This window comes from Macaca thibetana, chromosome 14 (assembly GCF_024542745.1).
Source record: "Macaca thibetana thibetana isolate TM-01 chromosome 14, ASM2454274v1, whole genome shotgun sequence".
Classification (NCBI taxonomy): domain Eukaryota; kingdom Metazoa; phylum Chordata; class Mammalia; order Primates; family Cercopithecidae; genus Macaca; species Macaca thibetana.
This window is the reverse complement of record NC_065591.1, coordinates 123,509,776-123,527,280: the sequence shown is the minus strand read 5'-3', so window position 1 is coordinate 123,527,280 and position 17,505 is coordinate 123,509,776. Positions and strand designations below refer to the sequence as shown.

Below are 17,505 nucleotides of genomic sequence, written 5' to 3'. Positions count from 1 at the left end.
CGGGTTGATGGGTGCAGCAAACCACCATGGCACCTGTATACCTATGTAACAAACCTGCACGTTCTGCACATGTATCCCAGAACTTAAAGTATAATAAAAATAAATTTAAATAAAAAAGGTAAAAAAGAAAACATTTATTAAATTATTTTGCTCTCCTGCTTAAAATGTGCTGGTGTATTTTTATTAGAAAAAGTCCCACAGCTTTGCACATGGTTTTCATGTTCATGCATGAACTGACTATAGGGGCTCTCGTCACCGCATCCTACATCACTTCCCTGAGCATCACAATTCTTGCTGTTCTTCATACACACCAAATGCATTCCCCACTCATGGCCTCAGATTTGCAGGTACCTCTGCCTGGAACACCCTCTCTTCATACGACCCCTTGCTGGTCTCATCTCGCTTGGGTCTCTAGGCTCCGTGTTGAGCCGGCTTTCTCGTAGCACTAAAGTCACTCTCTAATGAAAGCAGCTCCTCCTGGCTTTCTTCACCCATGTCTTTTTTTTTTTTTTTTTTTCTCCATGGCACTATCTCTTCCTGGCATGGAGTTGCATATTTATTTATTGAATATTGCCTACACTCCCATACTGCAGCCTGATGAGGCAAAGGCTGAATTCACCATGTAATCTGCAGCACCTAAGTACACACTGTCGTGCTTTAGCTACTCAATAAATATCTGTTGAATAAAAGATGATTCATTCTGCCTATTTATCATATATCTGCTCTATTCTATCATTTCTGTTCAATCTTATAAATCCCTCTTCTCTTAAAAAAATGAGTCTGGAGTTATGATCATTTTTGTAGAAAAGAGAGCTAACCCACATGGATCACTAGGCAGAAATAAATCAGACATCAGCTAGTCCATAATACCCTACCTATTGCCACACAGGAGAAAAGCTGGACAGAGAACCCCTAGTTCTCTCAAATAGGCAATAAGAGAGGCCAAACCAGAAACCTGGTAGACCTTCTCAGCCTGTCCTCCACCCTCACTCCCATCCCACATTGGACCAAGCATCAGGTTCTGGCCGTTTGGCCCCCAACATATCTCTAAGCCCCACTCTCTCGTCTCCACTCCCACTATCTCATGACCTCTCCCCTTGACCTTTTACTGTCTTCCTGAAGATTGGTCTTCTTACTCTGGACCACAGGAAGACTTGGCCTATGGACAGCTACCCACTTACTACCACCGCTGTACCTTCGGGGCAGGAAGAAAAGGAGTTTCTGCCCTGCTACAGACACAGGTTGCAGCTGAAATCTGTGAGGTGAGGTTTCACCACCTTCCACTGGGAACACGTGGGATTAACATCAACACAACTCATCTCTGATTGCCAGGGTGCGCACAGGCATGTGCATCCCTTCCTGCCCCCCCAACATCATCAGGCTCTCCAGCCTGTTCATTCCCCTAGTAGAAAATAATTCCCCCTTCTGGCCAATCTCTCACTCTCCTCCATCTTCCACACCCATCCACTGGGCTCTCTGGAACACCCACAACATAAGCAAGATGCTCCCTGAGACCATCAGCCTTCAGGCAGAGCGCTCCCTGAACTGCCTTCATGTATTGAAACCCAGCTGTTTCCTGAGGGCAGTGCCTCCTCAGTAGCTTTCTCAAGACATTGCTGAGTTGTTTGTTTTGGCATGCAGAGGTTGGGGCTATGATCCTCCTCGTAGTGGAGGATCCTCCTCAGGTGAAGACCTTTTCTCTTTCACACTTTGATTGAATAGCCCTGCTCCTGCTGGTCTGAAGCTCCTGTCACCTGGCAATGTTGCTCCGCCCTCTCTTCTTTTCTGCCAATGACTGATATCCTGAGTCCCTCAAGATTCATTGAGGGCTTTGACACTTGGCTCACAGCCCGACTTGTGACTAGCCTCAGCCATTACCTGGGGTGACTGTAACGCTCCTTGTGATGAGTCCTCAGACACCTGTGCCGTCACCTACTTGGCCTCTTCCTGTCATGGGCCTTCCCCTCTGCCTCAGCCATAAGCTACCCCCGACACTGGCCTGAACTTGTCATTCTTTGAAATCACTAATTAAGGGACTGCCATTTCTCACTCGAAACTCGTGTCTTTCCGGCATGCTTGCTCAAGTACTCAAACTATAAACTCATGTTTATTGTATTCACTTATTTTTTAAACAAATATGTATTGAATGCATATAATCTGAGAGGCAAATTGGTGCTAAATATTGGTGCACACAGCAGTGAGCAAGGATAGGCATGCTTCCTGCCCTCATGAAGCTTAGAGTCTAGTGCAGACATGGAAGGTTTTAAATAGGTTCTGTTGCCATGTAGCTATGTTGATGCTCCTTGAGCGTGCCGGCTGGGTCCTGATGCCATGCCTTTGTAGTCACTGTGAACCCTGCCAGGAGTACTCCTGCAGAGCTATCCAAATGTCTGCCCCCCTTTTATGAGGTATCTCCTTCATGAATCCATTCTACCCACTCTATTTAAGACTACAATCCCTCAAACACACGCCTGATCATCTCTTTGCCTCTTACCCTAAAGCAATTACTATAAAACATATTACAAGGCTTCTTTATCCATGGGCTGATTTTCTCTCCCTCCCACTAGCATACAAGCACTGGGAGGCCAGGGCTTTGGTCTGCTTTGTTCACTCACAGATCTCTAGTACCTCAGAGAGTTGCCCCGCACACAGTAGGTGCTCAGTAAACAATTACTGAACAAACAAGTTAATCAAAATTGCTTTACCAAAAGGTTTTCCTGGGGACATAATCCATACGATTTTCCCTGCTTAAATCCTTTTCTGGACTGGTATGTGTCGAAATAAATAAATCAATGAGGGAGAAAGCCATTTGTCTTTTTCTATCATGCAGATAACTGGCCAGATATCTTCAACCACAGTCACCTCAGCAAAGCACTCCATAAAGGGCGAGGCAGTGATGCAAGGAATTAGGGGAGGAACAGCCTCCCTGGCTACAAATCAGTTAAACAGGGGGAGTCCTGAATCTATTATGGAAGAACTGTAAAGTCCAAAGTCATTCTGTTTAACTCTGGGTTAGAAGGAGGAAAAGGAGTTTGTTTTTCAGGGTGGGGTGTGTGGCTGGGAGGGCAGTAAGCAGAGAAGAACCCACCACTGCTGGGTAGAATAAGGGGCAAGATGAGCCTCCCAGGGAAGGGACCACATCTTTAGGACTCGGGGTTCTAGCACAATAGGCAGGCTGTGGCTGTGCCATGGTATTTGGAGGGCCAGGTAGCAGGCTGGGGCCTTGATCTTAGAGGAACTGAGATGATGCTCTGCTCAATCCCTTTCAACTGTCCTGGTTCTGGAGAGAAAAGCACTTTACACAGCTAGGAAGAGGAAGAATGCCAACTCCCAGAAGGACAGGTGGGGAAACTGAACAGACTCGGATAAGAAAGCACACACAGACCCTGGAATCTGGCAATTTCTTTTCATGTCTAAAGCTGTTAAGGTATAAAACAGTCTCATAATAAAAATCAATGCACAAGACACAGCATTATTTGAGTGAGTGATAGTATTTAACATAAGGAAAACATAGGTCAGAGGGAGGCTGTGTCTGTCCTGTGTGCCATGGCCATCCAGATGGAAGAGAGGAAAGAGAAAGGCTGACTCCGTTGGAAGAGCTCAGCTGCCAGTGAGGAAGAGGTCCGATCTCCACGCTAGGGCTCTGTCCTTTGCACTGAGGTGCTCATCTCCAGACCTACTGGAAGGAGCCTGAGGTTGCTGGGGAGGGTGGAATATGCAGAGACCAGGCACACAGCAGAGCCTGGAGTCCAGTGCGAGGACATAGGTGCGGGTAAATTTGTAAGAATGCTGTGAGTGTGCACAACCCAAGGATTGGGTCCCCCAAGCTGGGAGGTGGGATGAAACCACAGAATAGACATGTCCCAGAGAGCAAGATGAAGCAGTGGGCTACAAATCAAGCAGGAAATCAATATACATTAACAATATGGATTTCTGAGTCAAAAAGACTTGGATTTGAATTTCACCTTTGCTACTTAGTATTTGTGGGCAAATTCCTCCTCCTGCCCCCTGATTTTCATGTCTTCATCTCTAAAATAAAAATAATGCCTACTTATTTGGACTTCCATGAGAATTAAGTAACATAATGCTGATGAAGAAGATTGCTGGGCACAGAGCACATTTACACAGCAGCAGTTCTCAAACTTGAGCGTGCACCACAATCACCTGGAGGATTTGTCAAAATCAGGCTTGATTTTGACAAATCAAGAGATATGAGGTGGACCCCACCCTTATATCTCTAATTTGGTAAGGCTGGGGCATGAACTAGGTGATGCTGGTTGATGCAATGGTCCAGAGACTGCTCTTTGAGAACTCCACTACCCAGCACAGCAATGAAGCCCCTGCACTCTGGGGACAGACCGACTGCCTGGCTTGGAACCCACGTCTGCAATGTGGCACTGTGTAACCTGGGCCCATTAGCCTGATCTCCCTAAGCCTCATTCAAATGGGAAAACATATTAAGTTTTCTCATTGATAAGGTGGGCCAATAAGATGATCTGTCTCGCCTAGTTGTGAAGAATAGATATTACTATGCGTGAATGTTTTTAGAAGAGAGCCCCCCACATTCTTACGCATCCACCAACTGTTAGCTGTTGTAATGATTGAATGATACTGCCTCTACTGTTATTTAGACTCCAGGAGAAAGGCAGTTGTCACAGGTCAAAACAAGACTCAGGATCAAAAAGTAGGCACAAAGTCAGAACAATACACCCGAGGACCTAGTGATAAGGACATTTTCATTGGAAAGTTTATCCCAGCTTGCTTGGCAGTGCTTGGAGGGCCCTACACAAGAAACTCCCCAAGCCTGTAGCTGGTCTACAGCAGGATGACTCGAGGAGGTCCCCTGGTTGTGACGGGCAGTGAGATGTCCCACTAAGGACCTTCTCATACTCCCCAGGGTGCTGACTCTTATGGGCACTGGTTGAGAGATGGGGTCTCCTGCCCTGTAGGGGCTACCGTTTTAATGAGACTTTGCATCTTACTGAGCTATGGCTGGTTGGCTTCTGTGGGGAGGATGATACAATCTCCTTGCTATTATGTTTCCTTTATTTGTTCCATCAAAACAGTTCTGCATGGTAACGGTCACCAAGTACAGGCATAAATAGCTTAAGCCTCTGGAGAGTGTGGGGGAGGATGCTGTTAGCAATGTCTGAATTCAGCAGACATCTGATTCTACAATATTTTTCAAGGGTTTTAAAATAATTGGGTAAAACCACAAACAGTGTCTGTGGTATGCACTCCTGCCCTTGGTTTCTAGAATGAGGCTTGATTTCATATGTTCTCAATTCAGCACATTGAACTCATTAATTTCCCCACTAGTCTTTTTATGATTTCTCTCTTCTTTGAAGTAGGAAGTTACAGAGCTATAATAATGCTTTAAACCAGATCATAAATATTAAACTTACAAAAACCCTTATTGACACTGGCAAATTTTACCCTAACTGTATCTATCTAGCAGTAATTTTACAGTTAAAGAGAATGACAGAGTTAAAGAGTGATCCACAAATGTCTTCCTGGTTTTTTTCTCTCCCACCTTGGTCTGCCTGTCTATGTTTAAACCACTTGCGTAAGGAGTTTCTGGACACTTTTCCCCAACTGGAGGTTGTGCCACTGGTTTATCTTGGTGATAATTAATCGCTTTTTTTTTCTGCATAGATTGGACCTAATGCTGTATGTTTCACAGTTACTCTGAACAGGAAGCTGGCCACTTTCCATTATGATGCAATTATTTTTTGTTCTCCCACCATCAGTGACTACTGTAATATCTTTTGCAATGGCAATTACTTGGCCCTCCTGGGATAGCTTCTTGGGTACTGGGAATTTTAATCAAGCACCTATGTTAATTAGAAAATGGTGGAGATGAGAGTGGTGCTGATTAAGCACCTTTGAATATCTATCCATTCTGGCAATGGACTGAGTTTTTATAAAGATTCAATCTTTTCAGAAAAAAATAACTTGAGTTTCCTTCCCTTCTGTTCTTTTCTCATGGGTGTGAGTGAAGAGGAGGGGGCTGGCTAAAGGTCTGCAAGCTATCATTATTGGACACGTACTATGTGATGGGGCCAGGAGCTTTCCATTGGTGCACATGTTTAATCCTTGCCATATCCATGTGGGAAGGTATTATTATCTCTATTTCATAGAGTCTAAAGCTCAGACTTGAGTACAGATGAGGAAGACAGTGCGGGGGAGGGCCTTTTCTTATGAATTCCCTTGATTGGCTTGGGAAATATGAGATGATCCACAGTCAAAATTGATGCAAAGAGATACATTATATTATATTACATTTAATACTATAATATACACATTAACTTAAGAGAGACTTAATTTTAGAAAGGGACTGAAAATTACATCTACAGTATCAGATACTTTCTCATTCCACAATCATTTACAAGACCCCAAAACAACTGGTGCTTTACCAGACACTAAAAATAAAACAAAATGGTGTTAGGGCGGTCCCTGGCTGCCATGATCCCTGGCATGACAGGAGTAGTCAGAGGCCTTTGAGTACCTGTAAGAGGTGCCACAATTGGAAAAGGATGCAAAGTGCTGTGGGATCTCAAAGAAATGGGTGAATCACCCTGCCTAAAGAAAGTCACAAGAGGCCTTCAAACTGGTAGCATTTGAGTATGGTCTTGAAACAAGGGTAGAACTCAAACCAAAAGAAGTAGGGGGGATGATGCAAGGAGAACAAATGGGCTGTGCAAAGGCGAAGACATCTAGTATGTGGAGAATGTCAAGTTGTTGGTGTGACTGTGGTGTGTGGAGCAAACGGGGTCCAGAACCAAATCATGAAAATGCTAGGGTTCATGCCAAGAAGCAAGAATGAAATTAATAAAGAGGCACATCTTCAGAGAGGGTTATCACTACCCTAGCATGACGCAGCCAGTGAGTAGTGCAAGGGAATACAAATCCCCTTGGACCTGCCTTCAAAGCCTATCTCTTTCAGACACATTGCTGCCTTTGCTCATGGAAATGCAGTCATTGTTAGTAGCCGAAGCCTCAGAGAAGAGCCAGGCATTGCTTACTGCTCAGACCTGAAGGCCCAGTTCTGGTCCTGAAGCAGAAGAATGAACAAGATGGATAATTCATACTTGGCCTCAGGAAGCAGATACAGAGTGGACACACTGACTAGTTCCCCTACCTCCCTCTGGGAAGGAATAACAGAGGGAAAACTCCTTCTATTAATTGCCTCTTCTGGATTCTGATACTCTAGCAGAAGACAGGCAGGCAGCTGGCACTGCAGGAGATACCCTAGGTAGAGAGCCTGCCCTGACAAATAGCGAAAAGACGAAGATCTCCAGTCTTGCCGTACTCCGTAGGTCCCTGTCCCCCAGAGACTTGGACGACTTCCAGATTTCATAGCACAGCCAAGACTAAAGAGTTAATTTAATCACAGAGGCCCCTTCTTGGATTATTGCAAGGATTTACAGCCCATATTGATTACTGACAGGGCAACCCAACCAAAAGGAGATTCCAAGAGTTGTCTAGAATTGGCATAGATGGATTTTTAAAAACCTTTTGCTTTCTCTCTTTCTCCCTTTTTCTTCTCAGTCCTTTCATGTTGGGTGGTTGCCCTCTGTGGGTAAGGTGACATCTTTAGTTCCGTTTTGTCCTCTTCTCCCCTCCCCAGCTCCTCTTTGCTGAGGAAGTCTTTCTCCTCTGCCATTCTAATGATCTCAGTGCCACACGGGGCCCCGGATGCTGGTGCTGACAGGCTGCTCATTAGTGCCAGGGTGCTGCAGTCAGCCGATGGCACGCCAGAGCTCTGCTCCTGACACTTTTTCACAGAGCTGTCACTAGAGTCATGGAGCCTGCCAGCTCTGGTTGAACTCAAGCTGTGATACCTCTAGTGCCAATTAGTGCTTTAGTGTCCTGCTTGGCTGGGGAGAAGGCCTTGTCAGTGCTGACAAATAGGAAAATAGGTGGATGTATGGTGGGGTGAGGGTATTGCGGGAGGGGAGAGGGAGCATAGGCTCAGGGCATTGGCCAGGAGAAGAGCTCTTATCCAAGGGTCACTTTGCCCTCATCAACTTGGTCCTTTTAAAACTCTAGAAAAAAGGAACAGAGCAGCCAAATGTCCACTGGACCTCTTCAAGTAGAACAGGAGAACTGAGGTGGGAAGGAAGAGATCTGGCAGCTGAGGAAGGTTACTGAGCCCTGCTGGTATGGAGAGTAGGGCATGCAGATGTACGCACTTCACGTTGGGTAAAGAGAAAGGCTTGCAGAACAAGGACTTGGTTTGGAATCCAACAGACATTAAGGCTCTGCTCTAATTCTGCTCCCAGGGTCTTTATGTGACCCTAGGGAAGATCTCTTTTGATCTCTAATCCACCTTAATTCATACACCAGGAGGGAGAGAGAGGGAAGGAAAGAGAGAGAAAGAGAGAATCTGAGAAAGACACACACACACACACACACACACACCAAGAGAGAGAGAGAGAGAAGAGAGAGGAGAGAGAGAGAGAGAGAGAGAGAGAGAGAAGAGAGAGGAGAGAGAGAGAGAGAGAGAGAGAGAGAGAGAGAGAGAGAGAGAGAGAGAGAGAGATTGAAAAGAGGCACAAGAGTGGAACTGAATTTAAAATACTTTTCTTTTTTCTACTGATTGATTTTTTTCTTTTCCTTTTTCTTTGGTTAACCTATAAGGAATGGCAAATTTTCACATACAGTTGAACTAATATCCCCCTTGTGATATCAGGATTGCCTTAGGAAATCACGGTTGGGAGTCATCCGGGGTTTAGACACAAAATACTTGGAAGAGCAAGGCACCAAAAGGGCCAGACGCCCACTAGAAGGGCCAGATGAAGAGAGATTGCAATGAGTCAGCCATGGCAGCAGAAGGGAGCTCATGGATGAACCACTGTCCAAGTCACCTGTGAGCCTCCTCTCTTCTTGCAAAAGGAAACTTGAAAAGGAGTTTCTTCTTCAAGGACAAGTCGAGTCCTGCCACAGCAGGGTCCCCTCAAGGGGACTTCAGAAAAGACTTGGAGACCCTGTGAAGACCAGAGAAAATGTCCTGGAGACTCTCCAGCAGGAAACACTCCAGGTCTCCATGCCAACATCAAAGTGAAGGAGAACTCCTCAAGGATCGAGATAGTCTTTGAACTGGGAGAACAGGCATGCCCCTTTGGGGCATTGGCAAATATCAGTGCTTTTTCACTGAACTGACCAATATTTCTTAAATACTTCCTAGATGCTAGGCATTGTGCTAGAAAGAGAGAATCAAAGAGAAGTGAGATGCAAACTCTGATCTCAAAGAGCTCATGGAACAGGAACATTGCTAATAAACTGGAAATGAGGACATTTCTGTGAACAGCTCGCAGGGCTTTGCTGAACTCCCCTACCGATATCTCAGTATAACGTGTTCTCTGGGTAGCCTAGATGAGGTTTTTATTGTCAGTGTCTTGTTTGATGAGAGAAAGGTGAAGGTAAGTGCACCCAAGAGGGGAGCTCCATTAGGACACTCAGTGATCCCTGACTGCAAATGGATAGTAACATCCACAGTAACGAGACTCACTCTTTCACCTGAGTTTCATTTTGGGATCCCAGGAATGTGGCAATGTAGGAATCCTAGCCTTGTCTTTAAAGCTCTTACAATCCAACAGAAACCGGTAACATAACAATAAGGCTTTCAGAATGCTTTTCTATGAAGAGTAAGGTCCTACACAGCATCTTTTGGGGTATATTGAAAGAGATCATGTTTCCATTTACTTAGCGAAGACTCAGGAGAAACAGATAGCATTAACGTTGTTCTAGTGGAGACAGAAAGCTGAGAGTTTAAGGGCTGTGCTAAAAAACACATTCTTGAAGGTATAGATGTGGACAAAGGGCAAAGCACAGAGTCATGACACCAGGCACAGTGGGCAGTTGGCTGCCCTGTCCCTTTTTTCTACCTACAGAAGGTTGGGGTTCCACCGACGGTGCCCGTGCACCTAATACCCAATGCTAGCACTTACAAGGACTCCAGCTTGGGGTCAATAAGCCTTTATACAGATAGAGATGGCTCCTGCTAGTGATAATAGTAAGATGGGGGCTCTTCCTCCTTAAAAGACCAAGGTCTCTGCAGATGCAAACAACATATGCCCATCTCAAAACAGGTGTGCAGAGTCAGGGCAGGAGTCTTCAAAAAGTTAACTGGCACAAGACAGGGATGGCCTCTCTCACCACTCCTATTCAACATAGTGTTGGAAGTTCTGGCTAGGGCAATCAGGCAAGAGAAAGAAATAAAGGGTATTCAGTTAGGAAAAGAAGAAGTCAAATTGTCCCTGTTTGCAGATGACATGATTGTATATTTAGAAAACCCCATCGTCTCAGCCCAAAATCTCCTTAAGCTAATAAGCAACTTCAGCAAAGTCTCAGGATACAAAATCAATGTGCAAAAATCACAAGCATTCTTATACACCAGTAACAGACAAACAGAGAGCCAAATCATGAATGAACTCCCATTCACAATAGCTTCAAAGAGAATAAAATACCTAGGAATCCAACTTACAAGGGATGTAAAGGACCTCTTCAAGGAGGACTACAAACCACTGCTCAGTGAAATAAAAGAGGACACAAACAAATGGAAGAACATTCCATGCTCATGGATAGGAAGAATCAGTATTGTGAAAATGGCCATACTGTTCAAGGTAATTTATAGATTCAATGCCATCCTCATTAAGCTACCAATGACTTTCTTCACAGAATTGGAAAAAACTGCTTTAAAGTTCATATGGAACCAAAAAAGAGCCTGCATTGCCACGACAATCCTAAGCCAAAAGAACAAAGCTGGAGGCATCACACTACCTGACTTCAAACTATACTACAAGGCTACAGTAACCAAAACAGCATGGTACTGGCACCAAAACAGAGATATAGACCAATGGAACAGAACAGAGCCCTCAGAAATAATACCACACATCTACAACCATCTCATCTTTGACAAACCTGACAAAAACAAGAAATGGGGAAAGGATTCCCTATTTAATAAATGGTGCTGGGAAAATTGGCTAGCTATAAGTAGAAAGCTGAAACTGGATCCTTTCCTTACTCCTGATATGAAAATTAATTCAAGATGGGTTAGAGACTTAAATGTTAGAACTAAAACCATAAAATCCCTAGAAGAAAACCTAGGTAATACCATTCAGGACATAGGCATGGGCAAGGACTTCATGTCTAAAACACCAAAAGCAACGGCAACAAAAGCCAAAATTGACAAATGAGATCTAATTAAACTAAAGAGCTTCTGCACAGCAAAAGAAACTACCATCGAGTGAACAGGCAACCTACAGAATGGGAGAAAATTTTTGCAATCTACTCATCTGACAAAGGGCTAATATCCAGAAGCTACAAAGAACTCAAACAAATTTACATGAAAAAAGCAAACAACCCCATCAAAAAGTGGGCAAAGGCTATGAACAGACACTTCTCAAAAGAAAACATTCATACAGCCAACAGACACACGAAAAAATGCTCATCATCACTGGCCATCAGAGAAATGCAAATCAAAACCACAATGAGATACCATCTCATACCAGTTAGGATGGCAATCATTAAAAAATCAAGAAACAACAGGTTCTGGAGAGGATGTGGAGAAACAGGAACACTTTTACACTGTTGGTGGGATTGTAAACTAGTTCAACCATTGTGGAAAACAGGTGGCAATTCCTCAAGGATCTAGAACTAGAAATACCATATGACCCAGCCATCCCATTACTGGGTATATACCCAAAGGATTATAATTCATGCTGCTATAAAGATGCATGCACACATATGTTTATTGCAGCACTATTCACAATAGCAAAGACTTGGAATCAACCCAAATGTCCATCAGTGACAGACTGGATTATGAAAATGTGGCACATATACACCATGGAATACTATGCAGCCATAAAAAAGGATGAGTTTGTGTCCTTTGTAGGGACATGGATGCAGCTGGAAACCATCATTCTCAGCAAACTATCGCAAGAACAGAAAACCAAACACCACATGTTCTCACTCATTGGTGGGAATTGAACAATGAGATCACTTGGATACAGGAAGGGGAACATCACACACTGGGGCCTATTGTGGGGAGGCGAGGAGGGGGGATGGATAGCACTAGGAGATATACCTAATATAAATGACGAGTTAATGGGTGTAGCACACCAACATGGCACATGTATACATATGTAACAAACCTGCACATTGTGCACATGTAACCCTAGAACTTAAAGTATAATTATAATTAATAAAAAAAAAAAAAGTTAGTGCACTTCCTCTTTGAATTCTGACAAATTCAGGAAGGGAACTACAAAGGCATACTGCCAGTAATGATATATGGAAATTATTTCAAACAATCAATGAAAGTGCCAAGAGGTGGCTTTGTAGGCCCTACCTCCCTCTCTGTACTGGACGTGGACAACTGACATTTTCTCCATCTGATATAAAATACTACACAGGGCCCTCCATCTCCTTTTCCACCTGATGGTCACTCCTAAGCTGCCCTATATCAAAGTGTATGAGCCATGTCTAAAAAAGCCCTTAACATTTCTGTACTCCTTTCCACATGGTAGTCAGGACTAGACATACACAATCTAAAGAGATTGATATAAGTTTATCTCAAGCAACACCATATGAGTGATAACGAAGGAAAAAAGGACTTTTAAGAAATGTACAGAACAAACAAATCAGTCTGGAGAGAAAAAATGCAATGAAGTCATCAGGGTTGCGGAGAGAGCTTAGCCCTGATCAGCTCTTCATCCAGTGATTTGGCAGGTTTGCATGTAAGAAAGATCTTGATGGAAATGTGATCTACCCTCGAAGAATGACACAAAAGATGACAATAGAACTCTTTCTTTGGAGCCTCTGCTAAGGTGCACATCTTCTTCTCCAAGGAACGCCAAGCCTATCCTGGTTTATTTAGCATAAGCCTCCTTGAGGAAATACTACTGGGGAAAGATGAAGGCCTGACTGCTCAGGGTCTCCAGCTTCAGTTCATATTGGGCGCAGTCCAGTGACATCTCTGATCACCAAATAATCAGTCACTGGGAAATGGCACCCTGGTGAGTTCCGAGGTGATTTGTTATTGCTTGGCATGTCTCATCAGTTTGAATCTGGGATAGCTAAACTGGACCTGAGATCCGGAAATTGCTGTTTATGTAAATTAATCCACAGGTAGATTCTGATTGTCCTGCTTCTCTTTCCTTGATCCATCTTCTGTTTCCATAGCAGCTAAAACCTCAGTAAAATGGGACACCTGGCTCAGGCTCAGGCAAAAGTTCCCTGGGGAAATGAATCTGTTCGATGGCCACAAAAGGGGAGACAAAAGACTCTAACACACAGCCTTGTGAACATCAGCCAGACAAACCCAAGAGGCCCAAACGTCAGAGGGGAAGACAACAAACAATTGCAAGGAGGCGAGAGAGAATGTGGAAAAGAATGAAATCAAAGAGGAAACATTTCAGAGGCTGCAAGAGAAAGCCAAAGCAAAGAACAACAACAAAAATAACTTATAGGGAAGTTATAGGCATAAAATGGCAGGACAAAAAGCAGATGCATGCAGGAGAAGCAGGGGAAGAAACACCCAGTAAAGGACAAAGAACTGGCCGGAGGAGGGAATGAGAAGAGACATCAAACAGTAGACAGAGCCTCTTGACATCAGGCACAGGAAGCCTACCCTGATAATGAATGTTCTGCAGACTCCAAAGGCATAGACTGGGCTGGCATCCGCTAGCACTGGGGACTCACATCAGGCTGTGATGAATGGTGCACACTGCAGACTTAGCGTGCATCTGTCTGAATGGTCTCTCCTTCAGAAGGGCCCAGGGCCATTCTCCATCACTAATGATCTCATGCACAACTGAAGCTTCCTCCCCAGTTTTGGGCCAGTCCACACGTGAGGTCATTTCAAATGGAGAGATTGGCAGACATGTGAATAGCTTTCACAGACCCCTTGTTCACAGTGACAGTGTCAAGAATGGTGGCCCAGGACAGCTCCCAGGAATTCAGGCCACACACAACTGAAAATGTCACGCCTTCTCTGAGAACATTCATCAGGGCCAACTGTCACTGTCTGGAATTTGGTATTTGGGGCCCTTTCATAGTCTTACTCTGATTTATTAAAATGTTGAAGTATAGTGGACACTGTCATGCACAGCCACCTTCGGGAGCCTCACAGAAGGACCTGCTGCTGGTGGACGGCCCTCGGTGGTCCGCCCCCTGCGTCTCATGTGAAGAGAGACGCCTGGCCCATAGTCACACCTGTTTGGGGATCAGCCTATATTTGCACTGTTGTGCCAGTGTAGAGGACTAGCTCCACCACCTCAATAAGGGAAGCTTCTGAAGGGCAATCCTAGCTTCAGAGCTCCCCATAGGCTCAGCTGAGATGTCCCACTGCACTGCCTCACAAGCCAGCTTCCAACTTGCCCAACTCTGTTTCCCACTTTTCCCTTCCATGGCAGTTGAGGCCAAAAGCAGCCCCTAATAGGCGTTTTTCATGCCAATCACACACTTTCATCCATCTGTGCACACCTGCATATATATACATACATAATCACATACACACATTTCACATTAATCAGCAATAAGCAACACAATTAAGGACCACTATTCATCTCTCTGCACAAATATCTTCTTTTCAGAGCCCTTCTCTGAAGAAAGCTCTTGTCATTCTGTCAACACATCCTGTTCTATTTTCTCACCCTTAATACCACCTGTTATATTGCATACTCTTTTTTTTATCATCTGTCTCATGAGAATGTGAGCTCATAAGAGTGAAAACTTCACCTCTTTGGCTTATTGCTGTAACCCCCAGTGCCTGGAAGAGAGGCTGGACTATGGCAAGCACTCCATAAATATTTAAGAATGAAATATTTTTATCTTTTTTGTTCCCAAATAAGAGCTAGCTTAATAATAAATGACATCTTGTCTCAAATTCTAAAGGTTTTAATGTTCAATCCATGAAAGCACAAAACAACACTTTGGTCTACATAACATCTGAGCTTCAGATAAAGTAAATTTTTGCAATTTAGTCACATATTAAGTTATATTTGTTCTCTAGGATCAATCAGAGTAAAACAACAACAAAACCACAAAAACAGCTCGTGAGCAGATTTTTGGCAAGGCTGCAGAGGCACAGACTTGGACAGTCTCCTTTTAGGAATGTGACCATTTAAAGCCCACCCATCATTATGTGTTTTCTCTCTTTTAAAACAACCAGCTGAACAACTGCCACTATAGCTTCGTTCCATCATCAAACAACATGTAACGTCCACCCAGAACACCTACCACCATTTCACCCGGAGACAACAGGGATTAATTTCCAAGGGACTGGAGACATACTGAGGTATGAATTCTGAGATCTTAGAGGATATGCCTGTTTTGCAGAGAACATCAGTATTCTCTGCACAGCCATGAGTATATTACCATCAAGGCATCAAAACGTAGACTCCTTTGGAGGAGGTATCAGCACCCATAACCTCCTACCAAGGGCCCCAAATTCCCCCATTTATCCTCCTGATGCAATGCACCAAACTGTTCTCTTACCTTTGGGGGAGATGTGTCTCCAAGTAACTGTAGGCTCTGGTCTACCCGTTGCTATGCAGGTGAGGCTGATATTGTTTCCTTCATTAATGGAGATATCTGAAGAAATCTCTACAATTTTGGGAGATACTGTGGAGACAAGACAGAATGAAAATAAAAATCCTGCTGAAACATTTCTTAGTTGTCTTCACATGGTAGTTGGCAGAACAGCTCAGAAAGTAAAATATATGGACTATCGTAAGTTAATGATGAGAAATTAGAGGAATTACATTAAATATCAAAAAAAAGTCTTACCTTGAATTTAGCTTTGATTTCCTTTTATTTAAACACAAAGTCAGGGAGTCCGAATGGGAATAAATTCGACTGCAACACTGCAATAGCTATTCTCCTAGCCTCCACCCTCTTCCTGTATCTACTCACCCCCACCCACCTCCAACACATATCCACGAGCCATCCTCCACACTGAATTCAGCGACGTCTTGAAAGAATGCAATTCTGACCATATCACATCTCTGTCTAAACAGCTCCAATGGCTCCCCATGGCCACCTGGTCATAGCTCGACTCCTTCTAGGCATGAGGCCATGCAGAATCAAGCATCAGCCTATATTTCCATGGCCATCCCCACTGATCCCACCTCTGCTGACTCCCTTGTTGTCCCCAGAACATCATGCCCTGTCTGGGCAGTAAGGATTTGGGTCCATATTGTTCCTTATATCCTTCCTGGACAACTCCCAACCATCCTCATTTTTATTTTTATTTTGAGACAGGGTCCTACTTTGTCACCCAGGCTGGAGTGCAGTGGTACAAATATGGCTCACTGAAGCCTCGACCTCCCCTGCTCAAGCAACCCCACCTCAGTCCAAGTAGCTGGGACTGCAGGCATGTGCCACCATTCCTGGTTAATTTTTATTTTTTTTTTATAGAGACAAGGTTTTGCCATGTGCCCAGACTGGTCTCAAACTCCTGAGCTCAAGCAATTCACCAGCCTCAGCCTCCCAAAGTGCACTCTCAGCCATCCTTAAGGCCCAAAGCAAATGCCACTTTCTTTGTTGAAACTTTCCCTACCCTCTACACTTCTCTGTCCTTTCGGACACCTCAAATTGCTGCTTCTTCATCCATGTGCCCAGAGCACATTCTATACACCTGGTGGGGAATCGAATAAAACCTCAGTTAGCCACAACTTCTCTCTCTCTCTCTCTCTCTCTCTCTCTCTCTCGTGCAGCGATGCACAAGGACTGGATAGGGCCTGTGGAACATCCAGCCATTGCATGTGTGTGCCTGTTTCTTTCTGGGGTCCAGTCATGGAACCTCATCGTTGCTGCACATCTGGGCCTAATTCTCCAGTCTCGGCTTTACTACTAATAAACATGTGATATTTGGTTCTATGTATCTACTTATCTGTCTTAAGTGTTTTAGCATTCAAGTGAATGGAGTAAAGATGTCATTTATTGAGCTTCCAAACTCCAATTCTAGACACGTATTTCACTAAGCTATGGTTATGTGCTTAGCATCACCCACTAGGCCATGAGCTTTCTGATGACCTGAACGATGTGTTACTTATATTTGTATCCACACTAAGAGCTCAACAAATATTTACAGAATTGAGTCATAATGGTTATTCAAGGGAACCACCTTCCCAACCTGCGTGCAACATGTCCATAATAACCTCAGAGCTGGCTCATTGGCAGATATTCTTTCAATCCTACTGATGCTGGTTTTGACTTCTTAGTTCTTGGCAAGTTAAGTGTCCCCTCCATCCAGCACTCTTCTGTTTCTTCATGTTATATTCTTGCCTTGAATAAGTACTCCTCAGAGTCACCATGCTGTGCAATTCTAGAGCACACCATCCACCTGGCTTACAATGTGATCTGGCCTGCTGGAGATCCCAGGGAAGCTGCGCGATGACTTTATTGCTTGTTGCGAGGTCAGGGTGGCGCCCTCACACTCAAATCAGATGGGTTTGCAAATTTTAATGCTGGTCTTTCCTCTACTTGAACCATTAC

The 17,505-nt window shown here is 44.2% G+C and overlaps 1 protein-coding gene and 1 pseudogene across 6 annotated transcripts in view; one reads left to right on the top strand and one right to left on the bottom strand.

Annotated features, from left to right (window-relative positions):
* NTM (neurotrimin) overlaps positions 1–17,505 on the bottom strand; it is a 1,177,876-nt gene that overhangs the window by 106,720 nt on the left and 1,053,651 nt on the right. For all 6 annotated transcript variants that reach the window (XM_050755983.1, XM_050755984.1, XM_050755985.1 and 3 more), the window contains one exon: positions 15,505–15,630. In XM_050755983.1, the coding sequence (XP_050611940.1) occupies positions 15,505–15,630 (126 nt within the window). The remainder of the gene's footprint in view (positions 1–15,504; positions 15,631–17,505) is intronic.
* Positions 1–17,505, top strand: part of LOC126934984 (60S ribosomal protein L37-like) — an 843,215-nt pseudogene that overhangs the window by 315,585 nt on the left and 510,125 nt on the right.